The following is a 25,244-nucleotide window of genomic DNA, read 5'->3' on the forward strand; positions in this document are numbered from 1 at the left end:
CCTACTTTGAGCACGGCAAGGTAAAATCTATGCTAGATATCTTAATTAATAACCTGCAAATCCATATTCAGAAATTGGGTCAAATTTATAAAAAACAATCCTCATCCTTTTATGAGCAGAACACAAGAATTTTTCAAGCCATGGTGCATTGTTTCTATTATATTTCAGTAAAACAGTGCTCAGGTTTAATAGTGAATTGATATGATCACCTTCTTTAAAGATGTGTAGACACTTAGCTGAATATGCTGGTTTAGATGCTTGGTCAAAAGAAAATATGGGGAAATGTGATTCCTTAGCTTGAAAATGTATGTTAGTCAAATGGTCTCTGACATAGAAATTATGATTAAAAATAACACAAAAAGCTTTTTATTTGCTTGTAATTTATCACTGTCCAGATGAGACTGGAGCCAGTCCACCTGTGAGGAAAAAACTGATAACGAAATGATCTGCTGTTAAACTAAGCCTTGTATTTTTTTTTTCATTCGTACGAATCGTGCTGGGGGCAGAGGGATTCTGACCAGGAAGACCAATCATGAAAAGGGACAGTAGTAAATTAGGCAGTTAGATAATAATTTTTAACAATAGTACACAGTCGGGCTCGTTTATAGACTCCTAGAAAGCTTGACGCCGAGCAGCAGGCAGCAGTTATTACCTGCTAAAAGCATTAACAGTAGCTACGGTAACTTGCTGAAGGATAGAGAGGATATGCCTTAGAATAAAACCTCTGTGTGTCAGAAGGATTTTCAGACTGTACAAGAGTCATGTTTTTTTTACTAACGTTAGGCAAACTGTTTTGTCTTTGCATTGACTTTACATTGGCCGCAGCCTACACAGAGGGAACTGCTGGAAAAAAGGGGGGCATTAATACTTTTTACTGTGTGCGGGCCAGCCAGTAGTTAGAGAGGGGGCCCATGTTTTCTTAGGGCTCAGATGGCAAAGCTAAGTATTCAGCCTACAGCAGGAAAAAAGTGCCTTTTTTGTTTTCTGGCTGGAGAGTCCAAGCATTCCCAAAGGAACACAATGAATGGCCCATTTTGTCTGACACTGTTTCGTAGACATAGAATTCTTGTTTTTTCATAATTATTCTTGCCCGTCACTGGGTGTGCACATGACATTTGAGCGTGTTTTAAAGTCTTAACACACTCATGTGCCTGCAATAAAGTTACTCATAACAATCCAGGCTTTCTGCAGACAACAGAGCAGGGTCTGTTGTTTTCACAAGTCACAGCAGCTGGGAGGCAATTGTGAAGACAACAGCTTAATCTAGCTGGAAAATACAGGAAGAAGAGAATATACACTCAATTTCCTTCCATATTATTGCAAACAATGCGAGGGCTTTTTTTGTTGTGGCTTTTTCTTTTCTTTGCTCTGGGTGGTCTGACTGAAAATGTGAGAGGCATAAAATACACTAGTAAACGTACTTTGAATTTTCAACTTGTTGCATTACTGTATGCATGCTGATGTGCCTAAATCTGTTAAAGGGTGAGAATATGAAACTACATGAGCACTTTAAAAATCATACAATAACAGCCTTATTTTGACCTCATCTACACAGTGTTTACACTGGTGTTGGTTTACAACATATGCTGCAGTTGCTTCTGAGTTACAGGGGTATAAATGAAACTGGAATCAGGAACTCGGAGAAAATCTGATTGCTGAAAACTTCAATTCCAAACAACATTAGTTAAAGCAAAAATAAAGTGAGGCAGTCTTACGTGTTTGAAAGTTGTGTTTTAGCTTCTATGTAAAAGGACGAGGGCACTCAGTAATTTGTTTCTTTATTGCATGCATCTGAATCTGTAGATTAATCATATTTGTAAATGCTTCATTTATTTCAGAAGCACATTTACAAACAAAGCATGCAATAAATTAACATGCAAACTCAGTTAAAAACCATCATAAGTAGGCAGTGATCAGATATTTTTTATCCTATCTATATATTCTGGGCGATGTTAGGGACCTGGTTTCTTTTCCTTGATGCAAGGGATGAAAAGTGAAGAGGAACATATACTTCAGTTATTATGTCCACACTAGAAAGAGTAAAATGCAAATTAACATAAATTCGATTAGAGAGATGAGGGTAGCTTAGCAGTCACTGTTAGATGTGGTTTCAGTGAGGGCAGATATTCCTTTTAAAGAAAAGGCGATATTTATCCAATTGCAATAAAGGTACCTTCCTTTCCTGCTCCTGGGAATGCTACATACAGCAGATTTCCAGTAACCATGGCAGACAACTCAGATGGGAAAGATTTTTTATTATGCATAGCACAGAGGTTATAGCGGCGACTGGTAACAGCAAAAACCAGTCAGCGAGTATGGAAAATGAATGAGTGATTTGAACATGGTCCAGACTTCCAGGAGAGAGGATCGAGATCAGGTTGACATATGCTGAAAAAATACAATAAGCATGCTGAGATGACTTAGATGTACACAGAGCTGCAAATAGTGCAGTGCCAATGGCACCAGCCAGCTCTGGGACAGGGGTGTCAGGGAGGCACGTACCATCGGAAATGCAGTGGGTATTACTCTATTCAGCCACAAAATAAAGCAGTTAAATAGTAATAACATCACAGAGATATCCAATTTATTTAGAAAAGCTTGAACTTCAGGGTCTAGACATTAAATCATTTAGGCACCTCACTGACCTAACAGTAAGCAAAATCTCTTCCTCTGTTTTCCTTAAAATACAATACCACACCTCTCCCCTTCATTTTCCTTAAAAATGCAATACCAATGTGGTCCAGAATAAATGTACAGATTAGTTGGTCTGTGTATCTCACATTAATCCTGTTTAACCCATTCACCTTCACATGTCAGAAGCCCAATATTGGTATCTTACTTGCTTGTATTTCCTTTTGTTGCAGTTTTTGAGTTAGACTGACTTTCACATTGAAAAACAAACCAAAATAAAACACAAAAACCAAACAACAACCACAGACTAAACAAAAAACCCTAAACAAATGAATAACCACCCCCCAAGCCCAACAACAACAACAAAAAGCCAAACCCAAACTCACCACCACCAAACAAACCAACCAACCAACCCCCGAAAACAGCAACAAAAACCCCCCACCTAAAACTTGTTTTGAAAAATGCATCTAAGCTGAAATGGAAAATTACATCCTGAAAACTCTTATTTACCTGAAAAGACGGTGTAGATGAGCACGTACCAACAAAACAGAGTTTGGAGAGAAGCATTGTTTACTCTGAAGATTCTTGAGTGCACTAGGAGGGCTTTAGAAAAGCATAATTTTGACTCGGTTCTGCTGCATGTGCCTATCTTAAACAATAGATGGTTGTGGGTGTCCTCATTTCCGTGACATAATGCTACTTGTATGTCTAAACTTTTCTTGTATTTGTGACAACTTTCATGAAGCCAAGAAAACTAAATGTGCTTCACTTCCTCATGATGGAAGTTTATTGGTAACTTTTGGGCATGACTTTCTTGGTATCAGTGGTCTAGAAAGGATAATTTACTGCTGGAGAACTACCTTCTCTACACAAAAATGCTCTCCCAAAAGATGAAATGAGAGTGAATGCTAGGAGTTTTGCAAGGAGACTGAAAGTGATGAGTGAAAAGATTAAGTGAAGGAGAAAAAAATGGTTTCATAAATAGAAGAGACAGAAAGAAATCCCACAATAGTAGATGTGAATGATGGAGTGATTTCCAAATTACTTTTTTTTGTTACTCAAGTTTTCTACCAGTGTGATTAGCCCAACTGGCTTGCTGACTTTTCCGCTCAGCAGCAAACCTCTTAAATATGTCATGCTCGAAGTACATCTTTACAGAGATAGAGGTGGTCTTCCCAGAGTAAGCATTAAAGAAACACAGGTTTTATGTGTCCAAGAAAGTAATTCAAATGGTGACTGTGCAGGAGTGCAGCAAGCAATTCACATAGCCAGCTGGGTCTGAGAGCGCTGAAATCCCAAGCGAGAGATTTGGAAAACGTATTCTACACATATATACCTATATACTGTGTGTACATTTGTATACTTAAAATTTTTTCTCAATATATGTATATGTGAATATGAATATGCATTCTACATATATATATACACAGATTTGTACACTGTATATGTCGGCTTTGTATTTATAATATAAAATATATCAGCATATCTATACCCTCATGTATTTATATATATAGAGAAAAAGACATTCACTTTCACTTTAAGAAAATGTCTAGGAAAGTTTCTGCTTTTTGAGATGTGTGACTTTATAATGACCTGTACTATGCTCCAACTTCCATAGGGCATGCTTTTAAAGGGTAATCTCCTGCTAGCGAGTAAACAAATCTCCACAAAGGCATCTTCAATGTGCTTGAACATTGTCCACCCGGGGACATAGTGCAGAACTAAGGTGCTACAAATACATATACTGAAATACCATGCAGTTGTTTCCTATATAGCTGGACTGTGAAGTAGAGCTTCAAAACGGAGCACAGTGGCTTACAGGTAAACACAGGTGTAAGACTTCGAACACAGTGATCAGAAGCAGCTTTTTATCTTCTCTGATTTTGGAAGTCTATTTGGATAGATGTTTTTTTAGAGTTCCTTCTGCTGTTCCCTTGTTGCCTGACCAGATGACCAAAATTATGACAACGGTAGCTTACTGTCTGGGTCTGGTTGTCACTGGGGCAAGCCACTGAGGCTCACAGTTTTGCAAGATGTTATTTTAGACAGATGCATTAGAATCTGGTTGTACCACCAAGTCAGTCCTCGTCTGTACTATTAATTCTATTTTTTTTACCTTTCTCTATTTCTCTTTCATTCCTCTTCCAATGTATGTAAAAAGTGTCAGCACTAACTAGTTCCTACTTTGGAAAAAAAAGTAGAACTTCAGCTGCTCCTGCAAATTCTTTCACCCTCTGAGCAGTGATTAATATACAGGTTTAAGAAGAATTTTTAAACAAAACCTGGAAAAAAAGGAAAAGAGCAAATATGCAGGCTAATGGTGTACCCTGAGGTGAGCAAAATGCATTTTTTTAACAAGCCAAGCATAGCAAAAAAGCTATTCTACAGTGAAATTAATAATTACCAAAAAGATTTGCTAGCATTATTGTTGTATCCTTTATGAGAATACGGGTAACATGTTTAAAAAACATGGGGAGTGTGAATCAAAGCCCAAAGATTCAAACTGGTCTCTAATTTTTAATGTGAATTCTATTCATATGCCCCTGGTGCATAGACTGAAATACAGTCTGTGGATAACAACTGTCTTTAGAGTTGTGCCACTTAAGCTGAAAATTGTATCTGCTCCTCTGATAGTATGGATTTCTAATTTTCTTTACCATCCTGCTTTACCAAAGCTTTAAGGTAGGAAGGCATTTTAGTGGCACATGTAGTAGGTGCCTAGCTATAATCCATGATTTCAGGCCCAAATATTTTCCAAAGGCAAGGTTTGTTTATTAACTGAACCTCATGCTGAGTTTCAATCAATCTAATACAGGCTGGGTTTGAAGTTGAACATTCAAACGTATGCCCATACATCTTGGGCATATATCTTACATAATGATGTTGGCCCCAGACATCTTTCTGGGTTTGTTTATGTCTGTTATGGATTCCCCTCATTATCCATGCTGTTTGAGGGATTCCCTATGGATTCAGCCAGTTTATTGCATACTTTTTTAATTTTATGCCAAACTGAATGTTCTGAGTGGCAGCTCGTATGGTAGCTCCGTACAGCTTCCTCTCAAATCCAGAGATGAATGCTGTGATTAATGTTAAATAAAATAATATGGAAACAAGCATGCTGCGAAAGGGCATGTAAGAGAATGCCTTAGGACAGGCAAGAGGGTTATAGGAAAAACATGAATGATAAAGCATTAAGATGTTGACTGCTCTTCCTATTTCTTTTCCTTTTAATTATGGTTAACCATTAGAGCAACAATTCTGTGATTTACAAGTTCTTCCTTATTGCGCATCTATAGTAATAACACTGGGAAAACTCATTTATAAAATTTCATCCGAGTGAAGGGATGTTTTAATATGCTGGTCGCTAAGCACATCTGTGTGTGCACACAACTCCCAGTAACATTAATTGGAGCTGCATATGCAGATCAGCCAGAAAAAAGTGTCTGAAATGTAGAAAGCAGAGACTGGTGTGGGCCACGCTCTGTTCTCGGGAGTGTGTCCTGCTCCACCGAAGTGAGAGTCGTGTCTGAGGCTCTCCTCGGACATGAACATTGCCCTTCTTATATTCAGCATATAGTACCCATTTAGTTATTGTAGGAGAGTTTACTAGGAGTAATATATGGCCGGAAGAAACTTGAGCTAAAAGACAGGTTTTTCTTATAAAGCCTTTGCATTATGAAAAGGTTGTTTTCAATCTGAAAACTCAGATTTATAAACACTTAATTCATCAGTTACCCATGCCTTTCATTTGAAATAAACAGCCAGCAATATTATTTTAAAATAAGGCAGAAGGTGTAACAAAAATGAAGTAATGTTTTGAGAAATATGTGATTGATGATTAAAAAACAGAGAGAGAAGGGGTGGGGGGGTGTCAGTCCAGCATTCATTAGTCAGGCAAAACTTCTATTTGAGCGTGCATTAAGTCAGGAAGACCAGACAGTATGTCTGGAAAATTATTCATTCTTTGAGAAGTGGTCTCCCAAAAATATTCCCTCGTTCCTTAAATCTGAAGGCACCCTTTGACTGACTTAGTTATTTTATATCTATTGATGCTGGAGGAAACAAAAGAAACTTTAAAACCTGGAAACATAAACATCATTGAACAGCCCACTTAAAAAAAAAGGGGGGGCTGGGTAGTGGGGAGGGGAGAGAGAAAGAGAAAAGAAAGAAATCACAGTGGATGTTTTCCAGGAGGGAACATGCTACGCTGTGTAAAGGGGGCTAGTGTAACAAGAAGTCATCTATTCTTGATTTCTTTAGACAGCTACAGCTTTGTGCCTTGTCTAGTTTCTACGTTTTAAGAGCTTGTTCTGTGTAGCAGAAATAATACAATAAATGGGTTTAACCACATTTGTCTCAGCTAGACAGTCTGCTTTGTCAAAGATTGCTGGTACAACATAAACAAATTATGTGTTTGTAGTGCTTTTCAATGAAAGCCTATCTAACAGAGCGGAGATTGTGTTTCGGCAGCTGTAGATTTAATCTCCTACCTGTCAGTTAAAGCAGGCATTTCCTGAGCAGATAAGGCCTGGCTGCAGAAGGGGGAGCAGCCACAGCTGGACAAAGGGCCATTGTTATTGCCCTGTAATTCTATGTAGATTTGCCAGTGCATTTCATCACACCAGCTCCAGCAGGGTTTGGTTGCAGGGGAGCCAGCCCTTCGCTGCAGGTTCGGCAGGCAGAGGGAAAGGGGATCGCAGCACAGCTTTGTGCTATTGATTCCCACCGATTGTCATGAGCAACTGAAGAAAATATCCCAACTCTGAAAGCAGCATCACTTTAACGTGAGTGTGATCATAAGATTCATGGCAAGGATCTATTTGGAAGCTGAAAGCGAGCTTTAAATAACACTGGAGCTCTGACAAATCGGGGAAAGCCAGAAAACGGGAAGATTGGCATTGCCTCTTGAATATCAGGATCCTCTGCAGGAAAGGCAGCACAGCAGTGTGGCTTTATGTCTGAAGTATAGCTATTGCTTGAATTCTAACACCCCAAATTGGATAGGAAATACCTAATGCTAATTTTAAGTATGAGTTGCCTGGTTTTCTGATTGATTTTACCTTTTTAATGATTTTGTTCTTTCAAAATGTTTTTGTAGATGAATCATAAATGCTGTAGAAAGTTGAGGAGCCAATATAACTGATTTGAGCCAGACACAGTTGGCACAGGAAGGAAGCAGGCTGTGTGTATGTCGCTGAAAGTTTAGAAATTCTCTGTTGCTTACTCCCAAATCTGCAATAATTACTGTATACCTAGTGGTGGCAATCACCTCAGTCACACTGTGCAAACACACCAGTGTCTTGGAGCCTTTTCTGAGTAAAGATGGTCAGATTGTGTCAAAATCTGAGGAATCCTAGGAAGAGATGCAACAAATTAATTTTTGCATTCAATCAGTATTCTGATTTGACTTTGATCTCTAGACACTGGAGTTTTCTGCATTTAACTAGTTCTTGACATAATTGCCTTTGATAACCCTTTGTGTTCCAATCTAGACACTCCATAAACATTCTGTGATTTCTGGAACTTATCTAGGTTACTCTCCTGCATTAAATAATTTTAAAAATAGACAAAAGCAAAAATGTTCTCAGTAGGTGTGAATACCTCCTTTGACCTAGTCTCTTGAATATTATCTATTTAGGTTTGGGAAAAAAAAATCAACACTTGTATCTATAATAGAATGAATTCACAGAGGAATAAATAGAGGAAGAAATCAGCAATAAGACTGGGTGGAATGGGAGAGGGGGTCTCCTTTTTGCACCTGTGACTCACCTTCACCCTTGTATCCTGCCATTATACAGGTGTTAGAGGACTAAACTGTTTAGTGCTGATGGGTACCTGCTCAAAAGCTGCCTCATTCTGATTTTTCGACAGAGCACGTCCCTCATTAGCCATAGCTTTGCACTTTGGGTAGCTCTTTATTCACTTGTGCAATAAGGTGTGAACATTACAAACAGATAACAATGAAATTGATTTATATCCACTATGCATTGTCACTTCTGTGACTGGAAAAGAAATCAAGGATGCTTTGAGTGTTCTCCTGTGTCAACTGGAAATGTTAATACTATCCTCTGAATGGGTCTTTCAGCTTGACTTCATAACTGTAAAGTATTCAAAAGCTTCAAGTGCTTATATAGTTACAATACAATAAAGTTACGAATCTTGGAACATCAGTGAAAACAAGGAAAGCTATAAAAACAATGTGCTGATCAGGAAGAAATTCTTACCATAGTGAAGTAAATGGCAGAGCTTCTGTTAGCATCGGTGATCCCTGGGTTTCAGATATATTCTGTATTTGTTTAACGTAATAGAAAACCCTCAACCTCTTCTTTTGTTGTAACCTCTTTTACCTCTGTAAGTCAGAAGGAGTTTTGATCAGAATTACTGAAAGATGTTTCTGTTTTTGTTCTCACTTTAGCTGGAGCTATTTAAAGACAATCCTTCCTTTAATAATCAAGACTGTTGTGGCATTAGATGATTTTTTTTCACATACTGTACATTGCAAGCCCTTCTGTTGAGGGAATTACATTCATGTTAATAAATAATGATGGCTACCATTCAAAAAAAAGAACTGTCTTGAAAGGCTGGGGGGGAACTCTGCTTGAAAGCATCAATATGAAATGCAAATTTTAAAGCATCTCTTACTCTAAATTTTTCCATCCACAAGAAATTTCTGTGTACTCCAAAAATCTTGCCAATTTTGACATCGCCATATAAACAAGCTAATAAGGATTTTCTGACATAATTTAGATTTGAGCTCAAGTGATGGAGCTTCCGTATAGAAAATATCAACAAGTATCATTAGGCTGCAATATTTTTCTTATTTTGGCATGAATAAGACAAGGTGCAAATGAGAAACATACATCTTCACTAGTCTTTGGAAATATCTGAAATAATTGACTTGCTCAGTCTTCTGTGATGGCTTGGTGACCACTAACTGTGACAATTTGCATAATAGTCAACTCTTCACTTCTGTAGAGAAAACTGTTTGTATCTGATTAAAATTAAGACTGGTTTAGTTCTCTTGACTTTTCCAGAAGTTGCAGAAATAGAGATTTGCTGTTATGCTTTAACCAAACAAATGCACACATGGGGATAACAATATGCTGAGTTTATGCAGATTTTACAACACAAATCTAAATAAAATACCCACTAATAGACCCTTAAGGAGTAATAAACACACATGAATTTTCCTTAGTTGCACTTTAAAGTGATTTTAACATACTACTAGACCTTAACAATAATATTTAATTGACAAGATTATGCATTTGTATGGATTGAAAAGGTGGTAGATCTCTAATTCCAAATGAAATATAAATTCGCTTTTGCATAACATGTTTTATTTATTTCTCTATAGCAGATATGTTCTCCATCCCTCCTAGTGAGAGTTTCTTAAAATACAGACAATTTAAATAGATTTAATTACTATTTATCATACTCTTGAATTCATGAGATCATCTTTAGTTGAATTCTGTGTTTCCAGGTAGTCAAGGACCTACATAAAAACAGAGCAACACAATGAGAAGCTAATAGAAATGAAGTGAGAGCTAGTGTTTAAAACTATTCTGTTTTCAGTGTGGTTGGTAGTATTTTCCTGTTGCTTTCTTATTTATTTCCCAAGTAGATCAAATTTTAGTTTAGTTCATTTTAAGTTGCAAAGTAGAGAGGAAGAAATAATAAAAAATAAGAATGCTCTATCTCATTCTGTGATCGTGGCTGCAATTTTCACATTAATGTTGTGGCCACTGCAGTAAACTTAAATCTCCAAATCATGCTGAACCATTGGATGCATGGAAAAAATGATAGGAGGAAAGAAAAAAACCAGCAGTTACAATCCGTTTACAAATTCAGTAGTGGGCTACATATTTTTCATAGTATTTCCCATATGAAATGTTCTCACTTTGCGAGTCTATGGCATCTTTTTTACAGTTTATTTGCCAACACTTCCCCTGGGATCTCATTGGCAGACATTTTCTTTGTGGCTCATGTACTTTCACTGAGAGGAAATATTTTTCAATTAGACTGTAGATAATTAGATGGCAGATAAATTAGAACATAATATACCTCCCTATATAGATATAGCTCCAGTGATTCTATACTGCTAACAGGAGCAGAAAGTAGTCTCCGGATAATTTTCAGTGTGGGGGCTATGTCAGTGTGATTTTTCAGTGGTTTAGCTGTGATGCACCACCTGCGTGGTCACTTTTGGTCTGTCGGAGCCCACCTTCCTTCAGCTGTTCTTCCCCCTCGCCCAGTCATAGTTGCTTCCCTCAGACTACTTGTGCTAGAGGGGATTTCTCGCTCAAGTGTTTGGGTCCACTCACGTATTTTCTTTACATTAGAGCACGCTGGGCATTGATGGTGCATTAATTCAGAGACTTGAGAGTGCACCAGTTGCATTTCTAAGCTCAGGACGAAAGGCCCAACCACCACTCTCACACAGAGTAGCCACGTCCTTTATAACCAAACTGGTCAGTTAACTCAGACTAACAGTTGCTTTTTTTCATCAGAACAGCACAAATAAAACAGCCAGGCTATTCAATTATAACCAAAGAGACCTTTTTATTTTTTCAATATAATTCTGCTGCAGTTTTGTTAAATAGGTCATTTTTGGGACCAGAAAAAGGCTCAGTCATAGCACGAGTTCGTTACAATATTGGCAGAGTTGAGGAAGAGTTTTGGCTCCAGTCTTCAAAAAATCTTAGCACTTAGCTGCTTTTGAGCATTTAAGTAATCACACTGACTTCCATATATGTGAGTTTTCATAGAAGTCCCTACTTCTTCATGCAACGTGGTATTTGCTTTCCCGCAGAGTCACCAAAATGACCTAATCAAAATAAGATTAAAATTAATGAAACTTCTTATATGTCTTCTTTTGCAAAGTACAACAAAATCCAGCACTAGTCATTGAAAAAGATTCCAATGCTTGTATAAAAATAATAATGCTATGTATTGTATACAGACACTTTCAAATGCAGATGAAGTAAATACATGTAACTTGCACAAGTAGTACTGGAGGTACAAACACTGCTTTCGGTTCCATTAAGATTTTTAAAATGAATCAACCTAAAATGTAACCTTCCTATTATAGCCATTTTGTTCTGTCATATAAGTATGTATTTTGAGCATTCTGGAAATGCACATTCTTACATGATACACTTCCATTGCCTGGGAAGCTCTTCTATTACACTTCTGTTTTTAAATGAGAGAGCAGAAAATTTCAAACACATTTTTACTATGAAAATTAAAAGCTCAATGGCTGCAAAGACAAGTTAAAGTTGTGGCTTGGCTATCCAATTATTTAAGACATTAAAAAAATCTTAGGTAAAAATTCAGGTTTAAACTATGGAAAGTTTAAACCTGCCTGTGAATGAATTAGCCTCTCACAGATGCTACAATAGCCCGAAGACAAAAGGTACTGTGCATCCTATACTAACAAAAAGTCAGTTAAGTAAATTCAAAGATTAGTTTCTCAGCTAACGTGCATTGAAGTAGTCTGTTAGATACAATACAAATCTCAAAATTTCTGCAAGTTGAGAACCACATATGGAGATTTTATTTGTGGAAGAAGTGTGTGGGGGGGTGGGGGTGGCAATAGTTTTACATAGTGATGTTGGATTATTCTGCACAATTAGAGCATATTTAGCTTATCACACTGCTTAATAATACTGCAGGTTGTAATTTAAAAAAGCTTTAAGGAAGAAATAAAATATTATAAAGATTGTGCTTACTACCTCTCAAAAAGATGGCACTTAATTCTCCCCATTACTAGAAGTAAACCATCAACAGAGAGGCAACTTGTCAAGTTTGATCTTGAAAAGTTTGCAAGGAATTCAGCCACCACTATAGGGTGGGATTTACTTGTGCTCTTGAAAGCTGTGATCCTTGAAGCTAAGCAGAAAAGTGTGAGCCGCTTGTATTTTGTTTGCACTGCTGCGATCCTTTTCTCTGAATGCCTTTGCTTCTCTGGCTGCAATGTTAGTTGTTGTATAGGCAGCTTTGGTTTTTAAACACAGAACCCTTCCTATTCCTTAGTCTCACTAAATGTGCTGTGTTCCTTATCCAAAAGAGGCAGATCATTTTCATTCAAGGCACTATTTTTGTATGACATATCACTTTGGCTTCCCTTTTCCATGCACAACATTAACCATCAATGGCTTTTTAACAAGGAGGATTGTCCAGCCAGCTTCTGAGATTAGTATTCACATGACTGTGGGACAAAGAACTGCAGATTTGCCCAGTTTATCAAACAGGCCACCAGCTTTTATTATTTCAGGGAGAATCAAATTGGAAGTTGCTTCTTGAACTAATCAGGACTGATTTGCTCTAAAGTTGCTTCCTGACTTAGATCTCAGGCGAGGAAGTGCTGTAATCAGTTCCCAAGGGCTGTCAGAATTGTGCTGGGATATTAAAGGAATGGTACACTGCCTTTTAAGAGTTCCCTAATCTTGATGGCTTTTCATGTTTAACACAGTTAAACCTGATCTTGTTGTATAGAAACAGAGGTTAATATTATGAGGTAGCTTTATATAAGTGATGATTTTACTTGAGATTGCAGGAACGAATTTTGGAAAGAATATACTGAGGTTTCCTCCAGGGTTTGTACAGTTCAGTTAAAGATTTAGACTGGCAGAATTGTTCAAAACTAAACATATACTACTTATCACAAAAAACCCCACAAACCAACCAATCAAACAAACAAGAAACAAACACCAAAACAAAACAAAAACAACAAAACCCCCACACCAACACAAAACCCAAAAGCACTTCATGAAAGAGAAAATGAGTCCCCCTGAGTGTCACTGTTTGCATATTAGCCCATGGTACGGACTCTGCCAAGTTACTCTCTGACTGACTGCTGCAGATGCTCTTTCTCAAGTATTCTGAGTGAGATCTTTAGTGCAAGTCTTCGGGGACAAACAATAGCACCTGTTCCTCACAAGATAGCAGCCCAGTTAGTCCATTCATGTATCTTTAATGAAGCTCTGGGGCAGATGGCAAAAAATGGCATCATCAACAACTTAGCACCGAGGAGACAAAAGGGGGAAGCGCCGATCCAACAATACGCTGTTTTTACGAATGGAAAGAGACAGAGTCGGAGTGTTTCTCGGGCATCTGCTACAGTCTTGGTGTTCAGAAAGAGCTGAGGAACATCTCAGCAATTAAAATTTCTGGGCATGTAGTTGATTTTATGAAGTACAGTAATCAAACCCTCCTCCCAATTTCTCCCCCCTCAGTAAAATCAAAATTATAATAATTAAAAAAAACTCTCAGAAAAATAAATGTCAAAAATTAAGATGCCTAGTGTTTTTTTGGCATTCATTTTACATCTTTAATAATTCAGTGATCAGTGATATTTGTACATTCTCTTCCTTTTCAATGCTTAGTTGTGCTTTTCAGTTGACCTATGCTGAAAATTGACGCCCATTCTGGGTGAAACCAACATTTTCCTAGGAGTAGTATTTAATATGTGCCAGAGGGAAAACCCATGGGAGAGAATGGCTGGCATTCAGTATGGGCTTTTTTCAGTCTGTATAACTCTCTAAAGTGTAAACTCAAACTTACTTACACTCTAAATGTAAGCCACCTTTAGTCAAAGTTATGTTGATTTATATAGGCTAAGGACCTGATCCAGCATTCTGAATAGTATTCCAAGGCAGAATTGCAGATAGCCAGAACATGCAATGGTAATTCTCCACACTTACAGAATAGCTTTTATTTGAGGATTAAAATATACATATATATATATTTGTGTATAGTGGCGTGGATCCAACTCTACGGGATTGCAGTGGGAAATAACCGTTGTGGGATTTGGATATTATATGTTTCAAATTTGGGTTTTTTGACACTAAGGTGCAAAGTATTGCTATGTATGTGCCACCATTCTAGCCACACTACTTGCTGTGATCTCTTTTGCATCTTGTGAGATTGTGTTGGTGTCTTGTACGTTGCAACCCCATGGAAATACTTTCCGTGTGCAGTGATCAAAAAGGATATTTCTAAAACTTTGGGTCCATTTGATTAGACTGTATTTGGGAACTACTGAAAATGACTGTTAGTTGTATTGTGGTGGATTCCTTCCAATATATCCTGTACTTGTTTCTATCAAACAAAGCCTGTGGTTTACATTTGCTGTGCTCCTGTAGAGCCAGTGTAAAGGAACACTACACAGCAAAACTAGCACCATTTCATCAGAGGGAAATGCCAGTGCTGGGCACATGGGGATCAACTCCAATCTAACCAAGTTTAACTTGTATCTTAAAATGCACAGCCAGGCTTACCTCAGCTAAAATGAGAGAAATAGCTGCTCAAAGCTAGTTTCTTTCACGCCCCAGTGCCATAGCAGTAATTGCACAAAGACCTTTTTATTATAAGTTGATTTTCCTGAGAAATGGATTCAAAAAAATACTGTAAAGTGTTTATTTTTTGCTTGACCTTTATTAACCTACATCTTAGGTCTTTCCCAAGAGAAGAGTTGTTGGTAAATTAACCCTCATAGACACACACAGTAGCATTTCTGCACTGCATCAATGGTTGTGAAAGTAATAGGGATATGACAAGAAAATTTGGCACTATTTAAACAATGTCATAGGTCAACATATGGGATTTGACCAAAAAAGTTTTTTAGGAATTAAATGAAAAAAAAAATTACTTGAAGTGTACTTCAGCTTTTTCATAGTATTTAATGCCACAGATTTATGGTAGGATGAGGGGAATTTTTTTTCTTTTCTACTTAAAAAAACAATTTCTTCCTACATTTACTAGCTTTGATGTATAAACCATTATATATTTGCTTAACTACTAATCAGAAAAATCATAGTCAAACCCTTGGGTACTTCTGGGGTTAAGGAATGATGGACAAAAGCTCTTTGTGGTCCTAGCCACTGTCTCTGAAACACATGTAGCATAAATTGAGGAACTAGGAAATTATGTGGATTTAACAGACCCGATTCTGTCCCATCTACTGTTTTCTATATGTTCAATACAAATGCTACTATAAGGTGAAGAATATTTTGCTTTTGCATGTTTGTGCTTTTTGATACCTTTATTAAGGTCAAATTAAAGTTGATATACTAGGTTTTATTCTGAAATGGTCTCTGAATACAGTTCCATAATTACCAAGCTACATGATAGTGCATAAAGCTGTAAAACTGCTTAGACAGACAAGCAATTTATATGTTGTAGTGAGGTGTGTATGGCAAAGGATGTTAGTGTAATTGGAAGCCAAGATGTTGGAGCCTTAAATCTTAAGAGCCAGGGTGTTGACTGGAAGACTATTTAATACTGTGGTTAGATTTTGAAATGACATACCTGAGTTGTTGGTGTACGTGTGAACAATACAATGTTATAAGATCTCAGAATTAAAATTACCCTAAGGATACTAAAATCTGAACATGGAAGTAGCTACTGCAGTGTCAGGTTACTTCTGATCTGCTCATCACTCTGCTATATGTGACCAAAGATGAAAAAGCTTGGGAAAAATTAATAGAAATAAATACTACACTTCTTTTTAAAGAACCTGATATATGATAATATATTAGAAAGATTTTGTAGGTATTTACCTTGTGCCAGGGCAGGGAATGTTAATTAAAAAAAAAAAATAATAGAGAGCCAGTAAGAAGTAGGAAAATGTGCAGTTCACTGAGACTGTTACACCTTTGACACTGAGGGAAAACAATGTTAGTGAGGGCTTTGATGTGATAATGTGAAATTGGCAGGGATTACATTAAGGTGAAGGTTCTGTGGGACTGTGTGAACACAAGAACACTATCAGTACTGGAGAAATACCTGTCAAGACAAATTTGTGCTATTTCTGATCAGAGACTCTCTTCTGTTTAGCAGGTTCAGGGTCACATGCCTCCGCTCATGATCCCAATTTTTCCACACGACCAGCGGACACTGGCAGCGGCTGCTGCAGCCCAGCAGGGATTCCTCTTCCCCCCAGGAATAACTTACAAGCCAGGTAAGCTGACATGGCTGTGCAGCTATTTAACATTTTCAGATATTAACTGTAGCTTCTTGTGTGATCTGTCTCATATAGATGATGTTACACAACAGGCATAACTGGTAGGAAATAATGTGGAGTTTTGTGACTCCACTTGTAAAAAAAATTCTGGTTTGAAGGAAGTGGATGGAATACTGGTTATTGAACATCATGATCTTTTTACCTTTATTTCACACAAAATCATTTGCTCTAAATATATTGGCCCACGTGCCTACTAATTTGCATCTGGTCTGCCCTGTGTCATTATTAGAAAGCTACGCGTCTTTAATTGATTCTGTTATCTTCAGTGTACTTGTCTCTTGTGCCAAAATTCTTACTCTTAATTAGTGATAAATTCAGAGGAAGTATAATTTAATTAGCAGGCTTCAAATGGACAACTTTTTGTTTGATTTCAATCTGAATAGTAAAAGGTTTCAGTAGTTCAATCCCAGTCATCATTCAGACTTGTAACAGGTCACATAACCTTGCAGTGAAATATGTTTTGAGATGATTTAGCAAATGTTATGATTTCTTTCTTTTTTCCTCCGAGTTTACAGGACTCCTGGGGAATTCAATTAGGGATATAATGGTTTGAAGCTACTTTCAGAGCCTCCTTGTAAACAGGGCTTTAAATGTTTAAAGACACATTGCCAAAGGAATTCAATGTAGGAAGATAGTTAAGTAAATAAAAGTCAACCTTATTTTCATTTGTACATTCTTTGTAAGTGACCTCAGTCCAGAAGCAGTAACCTTATTTTGCTCATTAATAGTATTCCCTGTCAAGCTGCCTTTAGCATATTAACCTAATAACTACAAAACATAAATACCAGATTCTTTTCTTGACATTAAATATGAAATGTACAAAGTGAAGCATTGATCCCGCTCCCACTGATGTTAGTGGTGTTTTGACTATTCACTGCAGCAGGAACAGGGTCAAATCCAAACTAAAGCCTCATAATAGATGATATAAACAGCATACTAATTAAAAGCCAGGTTGAACCTAAAATCTTTTCTAGCAAGTTTACTTAATATCAGGCAAAGTGAGGCCAAGCAGGATTTCAGCAAGCGTTTCCGTTTGTCCCGCTCCCTTCTGTCGCTGTAGTCTAGAGACATTCCTCTTTAAACGAGGAATCTTTGTGCCGTAATTATCTTATTTTCAGGTTTAGAAATCCCAAAGTTTTTTGCCAGTTTGACAAACTGGTGCACTGTGCGCGGGAATCAGTTAATGACGCTCTGCAAGGCAGCTGGCTCTGGATGGCACTGGATGATGGTTATTCACACACATCACCATCTCACAACAGTCGGGGGCCAAAGTGAATATTTTCTCTCCGAAGACATGAGAGTTGCAAGTTGCGGAAATTGTCTGCAACAGACCAGCTAGTACCTTTATTCTCACAGACAAGAGAAAACGTGTGCTTTAGTTTTCTTGCTTTTTCCATTTTAATCTGAGAAGCTTTCTGAATAGTGACTATTAATGATTAACCTGTTGGTTGTGCTTTCCCCGAAAGGTGATATGTCAAATCATGTAGTGTTGATTTTGGCTCTATAGGCTACTCGGTACAATACTGACTCAGGAAAAAGAGTACCAGCATGATTTCCTGCACAAGAACATATTTCTGCATTTATTCTAAAGTGTTCCTTACAATACCTGTCCTAACACTTTATCAAGCTTGTACTGCTTTCCTTGTGATCCTATTGACCTCATAGCAGAAAGTGATACAGCTCTAGGGCATTTTTTTTCGCTTGCTAGAATGCAGAAAAAGAGATCTATAACAAATGTTAAAAGAATGAAATACAGGCAGAAGCCAAGGCCTGGATGTCCCAGAACACAGCTAAGCTGTTTGCTGGTCTGTTAGTAGTTTATATCCAGCTGATGCTAGTAAAGACCAAGATTTAAAATTACCTGATTATACCAAATGGCTTGCAAGAAATGAGAATATTTATATTTTAACATATTTATTAAATTCTACAACATGTGTGGCAAAGTTAGGTGAGCAGTTTAGTAGTTTCTGTTGAAGAGACTTCATGATACAAAAAACACCATAACTACACCTGATATTGATTAATTTGTGTTTTTGGCACTCTTGGCACAGTAGTTAAGGAATTAATGAAAGTGGAGAGTAGGGTTTCACAGAGAGGGTTCTTCAAAGTCATTTTGGAGGAATATTTATGGACTTGACTGCTACTACCTGTACTCTTCTACTTTTGTGACAAATGAAACTTTAACCTCCAGAACTGTCAGTTTAGACTCGCTTATACTTCTGGGGAAAGAAGGGAGATGGATTAACCCTTCAGACACTTAACATTTTCTTTTTGGTTGCCTGCCATTCTATTGCATTTTACTCTAGTTTGATGCAGGCAAGACTGAGTTTTGACACTGCCAGTTTTCCTTGACATTCAGAAAATACAGTGAGAGGGGTTTCAATAATAGGAGCTGTGGGAACTGAGTACTTTTGAAACTGACTGTGGCATTTAAGGAATGTCAAATATTGTGTGCACACAGCCACTTAATTTGTCTTACCTGCAAAATGGTCCAGATATAAGTCAGCTCTGACTTGGAAGTGGCCTATCAGTGTTTGTGTGACAGTGCAGTCAAGCCTTGGTGCACAAGCAGGGCTATGGTTATGTGCACATATCCATGCAGAAACATTTTCATGGGCTAGGTGGGAACCAGTTTCATGGCTGTTTAGTCAATGCCAAGATGGCAGTTACCAAGTACTGTTGCAAATCTGCACTTAAACTCTATTCCTTCAAGTAAGTGGTATTCCCACAGCAAAATACAAGAGGTCATGCCCACAATGGAAGGACCTCTAGAAACAAAGAAAATTTTTTAGGTTCTGAAGCCCTTCCAGCACATACCCTATTTGCCCCTGAACTGAGCTTGAAAGTCATTATGAATAGAGAAGCTGAGGAATTGCTGATATACAGCTATGGTTTGCATTAAAGCCTGACAGGACAGAATTTCTTACTGCTTGGCAAGACCTGGCATGAGGTGGCTGTAGCCCTCCCCCACATATTTTGGAACTCTAGGAGGTGAAACAGGCCCAAGTTAGCAAGTGCCAATGACAAGTAATAATTACATTAGAAAATAAAATCCCCAAAGTCCCATGCTTCCTTATGTATCTCAAAGTCATGTAATATAATTTTCCGGCATGGTAAGTACTAATTGAGAAATCAGAGCTGCATAGACCACCTAATTAATTTTTTATACATATTTCAGTATTTATAGTGTATACTGGATTAATTAAAACTTTAGGGTGCTGTGCATCTCAAATTACTGTTGTGACTATTGACCTGCAGGCGCTTGACGAGCCTCGTAGAGTACCTGGTTGTGGGGGTTGCCATTTATTCCAGTGGGAAGCTGAGAGTGGCAGCTGTTATGAAGCTAATACTTGCCCAGAGATGCTACACAGTTAATATAATTATTTTGCATTCCAAGTACAGCAAAGAAACTGCGCTGGCTTTCTGACTGTGACCACTATACTTACTACTTGGAACTGGTGGGTAACATAAGTACCATTATACTTCCTCTCCCACTGCAAATTTCCCTTCACTAAACCAACCACATGCATCCAAGAAGAGTGGAAAAGTTAGTGGGCTAGAGTATCCTTGCATATGATTAGTGTGTCCTCATTAGTGCCCTGGGTTAAGAAGAGAAGATAGTGAGGGGGATAAGGAGAAGCCAGTTCCCTCATCCATTTTTCAGTGCTCAAAGTATTACTTCCTTAAAATTTTGAACCTAAGAGGGAATGGGAAAGCAGGATGATGATGGACTAAAGATAATCTGGCTACTGCCATGGAATACAATAAAAATATTTCTATAAATACATTAGCAAAAAAAGGAGAGCTAAGGAGAATCTCCATCCTTCATTGGATGTGGGGAGGAAACTGTGGCAAAGAATGAGGGAAAGGCTGAGGTGCTAAATGCCTTCTTTGCTTCAGTCTTTAATAGTAAGATCGGTTGTTCTCTGGGTATACAGCCCCCTGAGCTGGAAGACAGAGACAGGGAGCAGAATGAAGCCCCCATAATCCAAAGGGAGGTGGTTAGCAACCTGCTATACCACTTAGACATGCACAAGTCTATGGGGCCAGATGGGATCCACCCAAAGGTACGGAGGGATCTGGTGGAGGCTATCACCAAGCCACTTTCCATAATTTATCAGCAGTCCAGGCAAACTGGGGAGGTCCTAGTTGACTGGAGGTTGGCAGATGCGATGCTCATCTACAAGAAGGGCCAGAAGGAGGATCCAGGGAACTACAGGCCTGTCAGTCTGACCTCAGTGGTGGTGAAGGTTGTGGAGCAGTGCTGTCACATGGTATGTGCAGGAGAACCAGGTGATGATCAGACCCAGTCAGCATGGGTCTATGAAATGCAAGTCCTGCTTGCCCTGATCTACTACTGTGATAAGGTCACCTGCTTAATGGATGAGGGAAAGGCTGTAGATGTTGTCTACATAGACTTTAGTAAAGAATTTGACACTATTTCCCACAGCATTCTCCTGGAGAAACTGGCTGCTTATGGCTTGGATGGGTGTACTTTTCTCTGGGCAAATAACTGTCTGGATGGCTGGGCCCAAAGAGTTGTGGTGAATGGCATCAAATCCAGTTGGTGGCCAGTCACAAGTTGTGTTCCCTAGGGCTCAGTACTGGAGCCAGTTCTGTTTAATATCTTTTGTCAGTCGTCTGGATGAGGGGATCGAGTGTACCATCAGTAAGTTTGCAGATGACACCAAGCTGAGCAGGAGTGTTGATTTGCTTGATGGTAGGAAGACTCTACAGAGGGATCTGGATCTGCTGTTTCGATGGGCACAGGCCAATTGTATGAGGTTCATCAATGCCAAGTGCTGGGTCCTGCACTTGAGTCACAATGACCCCATGCAATGCTACAGGCTTGGGGAAGAGTGTCTGGAAAACTGCCTGGCAGAGATGGATCTAGGGGTGTTGATTGACAGTGGGCTGAACATGAGCCAGCAGTTTTCCCAGGTGGCCAAAAAAGGCCAACAGCATCTTGGCTTGTATCAGGAAGAGGCAGTCCAGGAAGTTCCTAGAGTGTATAGAGGACAATTTCCTTCATCAGCTGGTAAATGAGCCTACCAGGGGCAAGATCCCGCTAGACCTACTGTTTACAAACAGAGAAGGGCTGGTGGGAGATGTAGTGGTTGGAGGCCGCCTGGGGCATAGCGACCATGAAATAATAGAATTTTCAATACTCAGAGATGCAGGGAGAACCATTAACAAAACCTCTACACTGGACTTCTGGAGGGCAGATTTTTGCCTATTCAGAAGTCTAGTTCAGAGCATACCCTGGGAAACAATGCTTAAAAACAAGGGGGCCCAGGAGGATTGGACATGCTTCAAGCAGGTGGTTTTGAGTGCACAGGAACAGGCTATACCAGTGTGCCGAAAGGCTAGCCGGCGGGGAAGACAACCGGCTTGGCTAAACAGGGAGATTCTGAATGAAATTAGAAATAAAAAGAGACTTTACCGACTGTGGAAAAAAGGGCTGGCTACTTATGAAGAATTTATGGAAATAGCTAGATCATGCAGAAAAAAAATCAGGGAAACAAAAGTGCAATTTGAAATTAATTTGGCCAATTCTGTCAGGGATAATAAAAAGTCCTTCAAATATTTTAATAACAAAAGGAGGGGCAAGGAAAACCTCCATTCTCTGTTGGACTTTGTGGGAAATATAGTTAACAAAGAAAGGAGGAGAAAGCTGAGGTACTTAATACCTACTTTGCCTCAGTTTTTACCAGTAAGACAGGTGGCCCTCAGGACAACTCATCTCTGGAGGTGGTTGACAGAGACAGGAAGCCAAATAGGCCCCTTGTATTCCAGGAGGAAATAGCTGGTGATTTACTGAGCCATCTGGATCCTCACAAGTCTATGGGACCAGATGAGATCCATCCTAGGGTGATGAGGGAGCTAGCAGAAGAACTTGCCAAGCCACTCTCCATCATCTTCCAACAGTCCTGGCTCACTGGGGAGGTCCCATATGATTGGAAATTGGCCAATGTTACCCCAGTCCACAAAAAGGGCTGCAGAGCTGACCCTGGCAACTACAGGCCTGTCAGCCTGACCTCGGTACCTGCCAGGGTTATGGAGCAGATCATCCTGAATGGAATCACACAGCACCTTCAGGATGGACAAGGGATCAGACCCAGCCAGCATGGGTTTAGGAGGGGCAGGTCCTGTCTGACCAACCTGATCTCCTTTTATGATCAGGTGACTCACCTGGTGGATGAGGGAAAAGCCGTGGATGTGGTCTATCTGGACTTCAGCAAGGCCTTTGGCACTGTCTCCCATAATATACTGCTGCAAAAGCTGGTAGCCCACGGCTTGGACAAGTGTACTCTACGCTGGGTTAAGAACTGGCTGGAGGGCCGGGCCCAGAGAGTGCTGGTGAATGGGGCTGCATCCAGCTGGTGGCCAGTCACTAGTGGTGTTCCCCAGGGGTCAGTGTTGGGTCCAGTCCTGTTTAACATCTTTATTGACGATTTAGGTGAGGGGATTGAGACCATCATCAGCAAATTTGCTGATGACACCAAGTTGGGAGGGAGTGTCGACCTGCTGGAGGGCAGGAGGGCTCTGCAGAGGGATCTGGATAGACTGGAAAAATGGGCTGATTCCAACGGGATGAATTTCAATAAGGCCAAGTGCCGGGTGCTGCACTTTGGTCACAACAACCCCCTGCAGCGCTACAGGCTGGGCCCAGAGTGGCTGGAGAGCAGTCAGACAGAAAGGGACCTGGGGGTACTAATTGACAGGAAGCTCAACATGAGCCAACAGTGTGCCCAGGTGGCCAAGAAGGCCAACGGTATCCTGTCCTGTATCAAAAATAGCGTGGTCAGCAGGACAAGGGAAGTGATCCTTCCCCTGTACTCTGCATTGGTGAGGCCACACCTGGAGTATTGTGTTCAGTTCTGGGCCCCTCAGTTCAGGAAAGACATTGGAGTGCTGGAGCGGGTCTAGAGAAGAGCAACACGACTGGTGAAGGGACTTGAACATAAGACCTATGGGGAGAGGCTGAGGGAGCTGGGGTTGTTTAGTCTAGAGAAGAGGAGGCTTAGAGGTGACCTCATCACTCTCTATAACTACCTGAAGGGAAGTTCTAGCCAGATGGGGATTGGTCTCTTCTCCCAGGCAGTTAGCAATAGGACAAGGGGGTATGGGCTTAAACTCTGCCAGGGGAAATTTAGGCTGGGTATTAGAAAGAAATTCTTTACAGAGAGAGTGGTCAGGCATTGGAATGGCCTGCCCAGGGAGGTGGTGGACTCGCCATCCCTGAAGGTTTTTAAACTGACATTGGACATGGCACTTAGTGCCATGATCTAGTAAACGGACTAGAGTTGGACCAAGAGTCGGACTCGATGATCTCTGAGGTCTTTTCCAAACCAGTCGATTCTGTGATTCTGTGTGGCCACCAGGACTAAGGAAGTGGCTGCACATGTGTTCAGTTTTGGGTCCCTCACTACAAGAAAGACATTGAGGTGCTGGAGAGAGTTCAGAGAAGGGCAACAAAGTTGACGAAGGGGCTGCAGCACAAGTATTATGAAGAGCAGTTGAGGGAACTGGGGCTGTTCAGCCTGGAAAAAAGGAGGTTGAGGAGAGACCTTATCACTCTCTCTAACTACCTGAAAGGAGGTTGTAGAGAGGTGGGTGTCAGTCTCTTCCCAAATAACAAGTGACAGGACAAAAGGAAATGGCCACAACTTGCACCAGGGGAGGTTTAGTTTGGATATTGGGAAAAATTTCTTCACAGAAAGGGTTTTCAAACATTGGAACAGGCTGCCCAGGGAAGTGGTTGACTCACCATCCTTGGAGGTGTTTAAAAGATGTGTAGATGTGGTGCTTAGAGACATGGTTTAGTGATGGAATTGGCAACGGTTGGACTTGATAATCTTAAAGGTCTTTCCAACCTAACTGATTCTATGATTCTCTACAGTAATGCTGGGCAGGAGCTAGAGCATTGTTTTAGCAGAGCTCGAAAAGAGCTACGGTTTGCTCTGAGCAGAGAGTGGAAGGGCCACTCTCCCTGCTGGCTGCATAATGGCAGTCCATGTGGCTTGAAAATGAATGATCACTTTGATCACTTGATAGTCTTCTGCAAATATTTTGTATTATGTCAGTTCTTTACCATATGTGGAAAGTATCTCTGAAAAAGATTATTGAAAATAGAGACATCAAGATATGGAGATTGTAAATCTCTGTGTCAAAGGATTGTAGAGTGAAATGCTGTGGTATATTTTCAAAGCATTTCTTCATATTTCATACATAAAGTATATAAAGACCATTATTAGAATGGCTAAGAAACAACTCCTGTCTGCCTACCTAGATCATTCTGTTTTTTACACAAAAGTAGTTCACAGGAGATTTTACTCTGCTGGCAATACAATGAAATGTGAAAATGGAGACTGTTTTCCTAGGCTGGTGGCAAAAATAGTGAGAAATGGAGCCAACATTTTGGCCTGGTTCTGTTCATACTTGCATTTGGCCGATCAGCAATAACTGCTTTGAAATCATTAGAAATAAAATTAGTTAAAGGGCAACAAACAAAACTGTGGGGCTTGTTGTCACTCAGCTGGACCTGAGAACATTCCAGTACTGTGAGATATTTGTCATCAAACTAATT

The 25,244-nt window shown here is 39.5% G+C and overlaps 1 protein-coding gene across 17 annotated transcripts in view; it reads left to right on the top strand.

Moving 5' to 3' along the window:
* The window catches only part of SOX6 (SRY-box transcription factor 6), a 384,531-nt gene that overhangs the window by 261,732 nt on the left and 97,555 nt on the right, over positions 1 to 25,244 (top strand). For 10 of the 17 annotated variants that reach the window (XM_065066134.1, XM_065066132.1, XM_065066140.1 and 7 more), the window contains one exon: positions 16,468 to 16,591. In XM_065066134.1, the coding sequence (XP_064922206.1) occupies positions 16,468 to 16,591 (124 nt within the window). The remainder of the gene's footprint in view (positions 1 to 16,467; positions 16,592 to 25,244) is intronic. The other 7 variants (XM_065066139.1, XM_065066137.1, XM_065066142.1 and 4 more) reach the window with 1 other exon arrangement.

Source organism: Columba livia, chromosome 5 (genome assembly GCF_036013475.1).
Source record: "Columba livia isolate bColLiv1 breed racing homer chromosome 5, bColLiv1.pat.W.v2, whole genome shotgun sequence".
In the NCBI taxonomy this organism is placed as follows: domain Eukaryota; kingdom Metazoa; phylum Chordata; class Aves; order Columbiformes; family Columbidae; genus Columba; species Columba livia.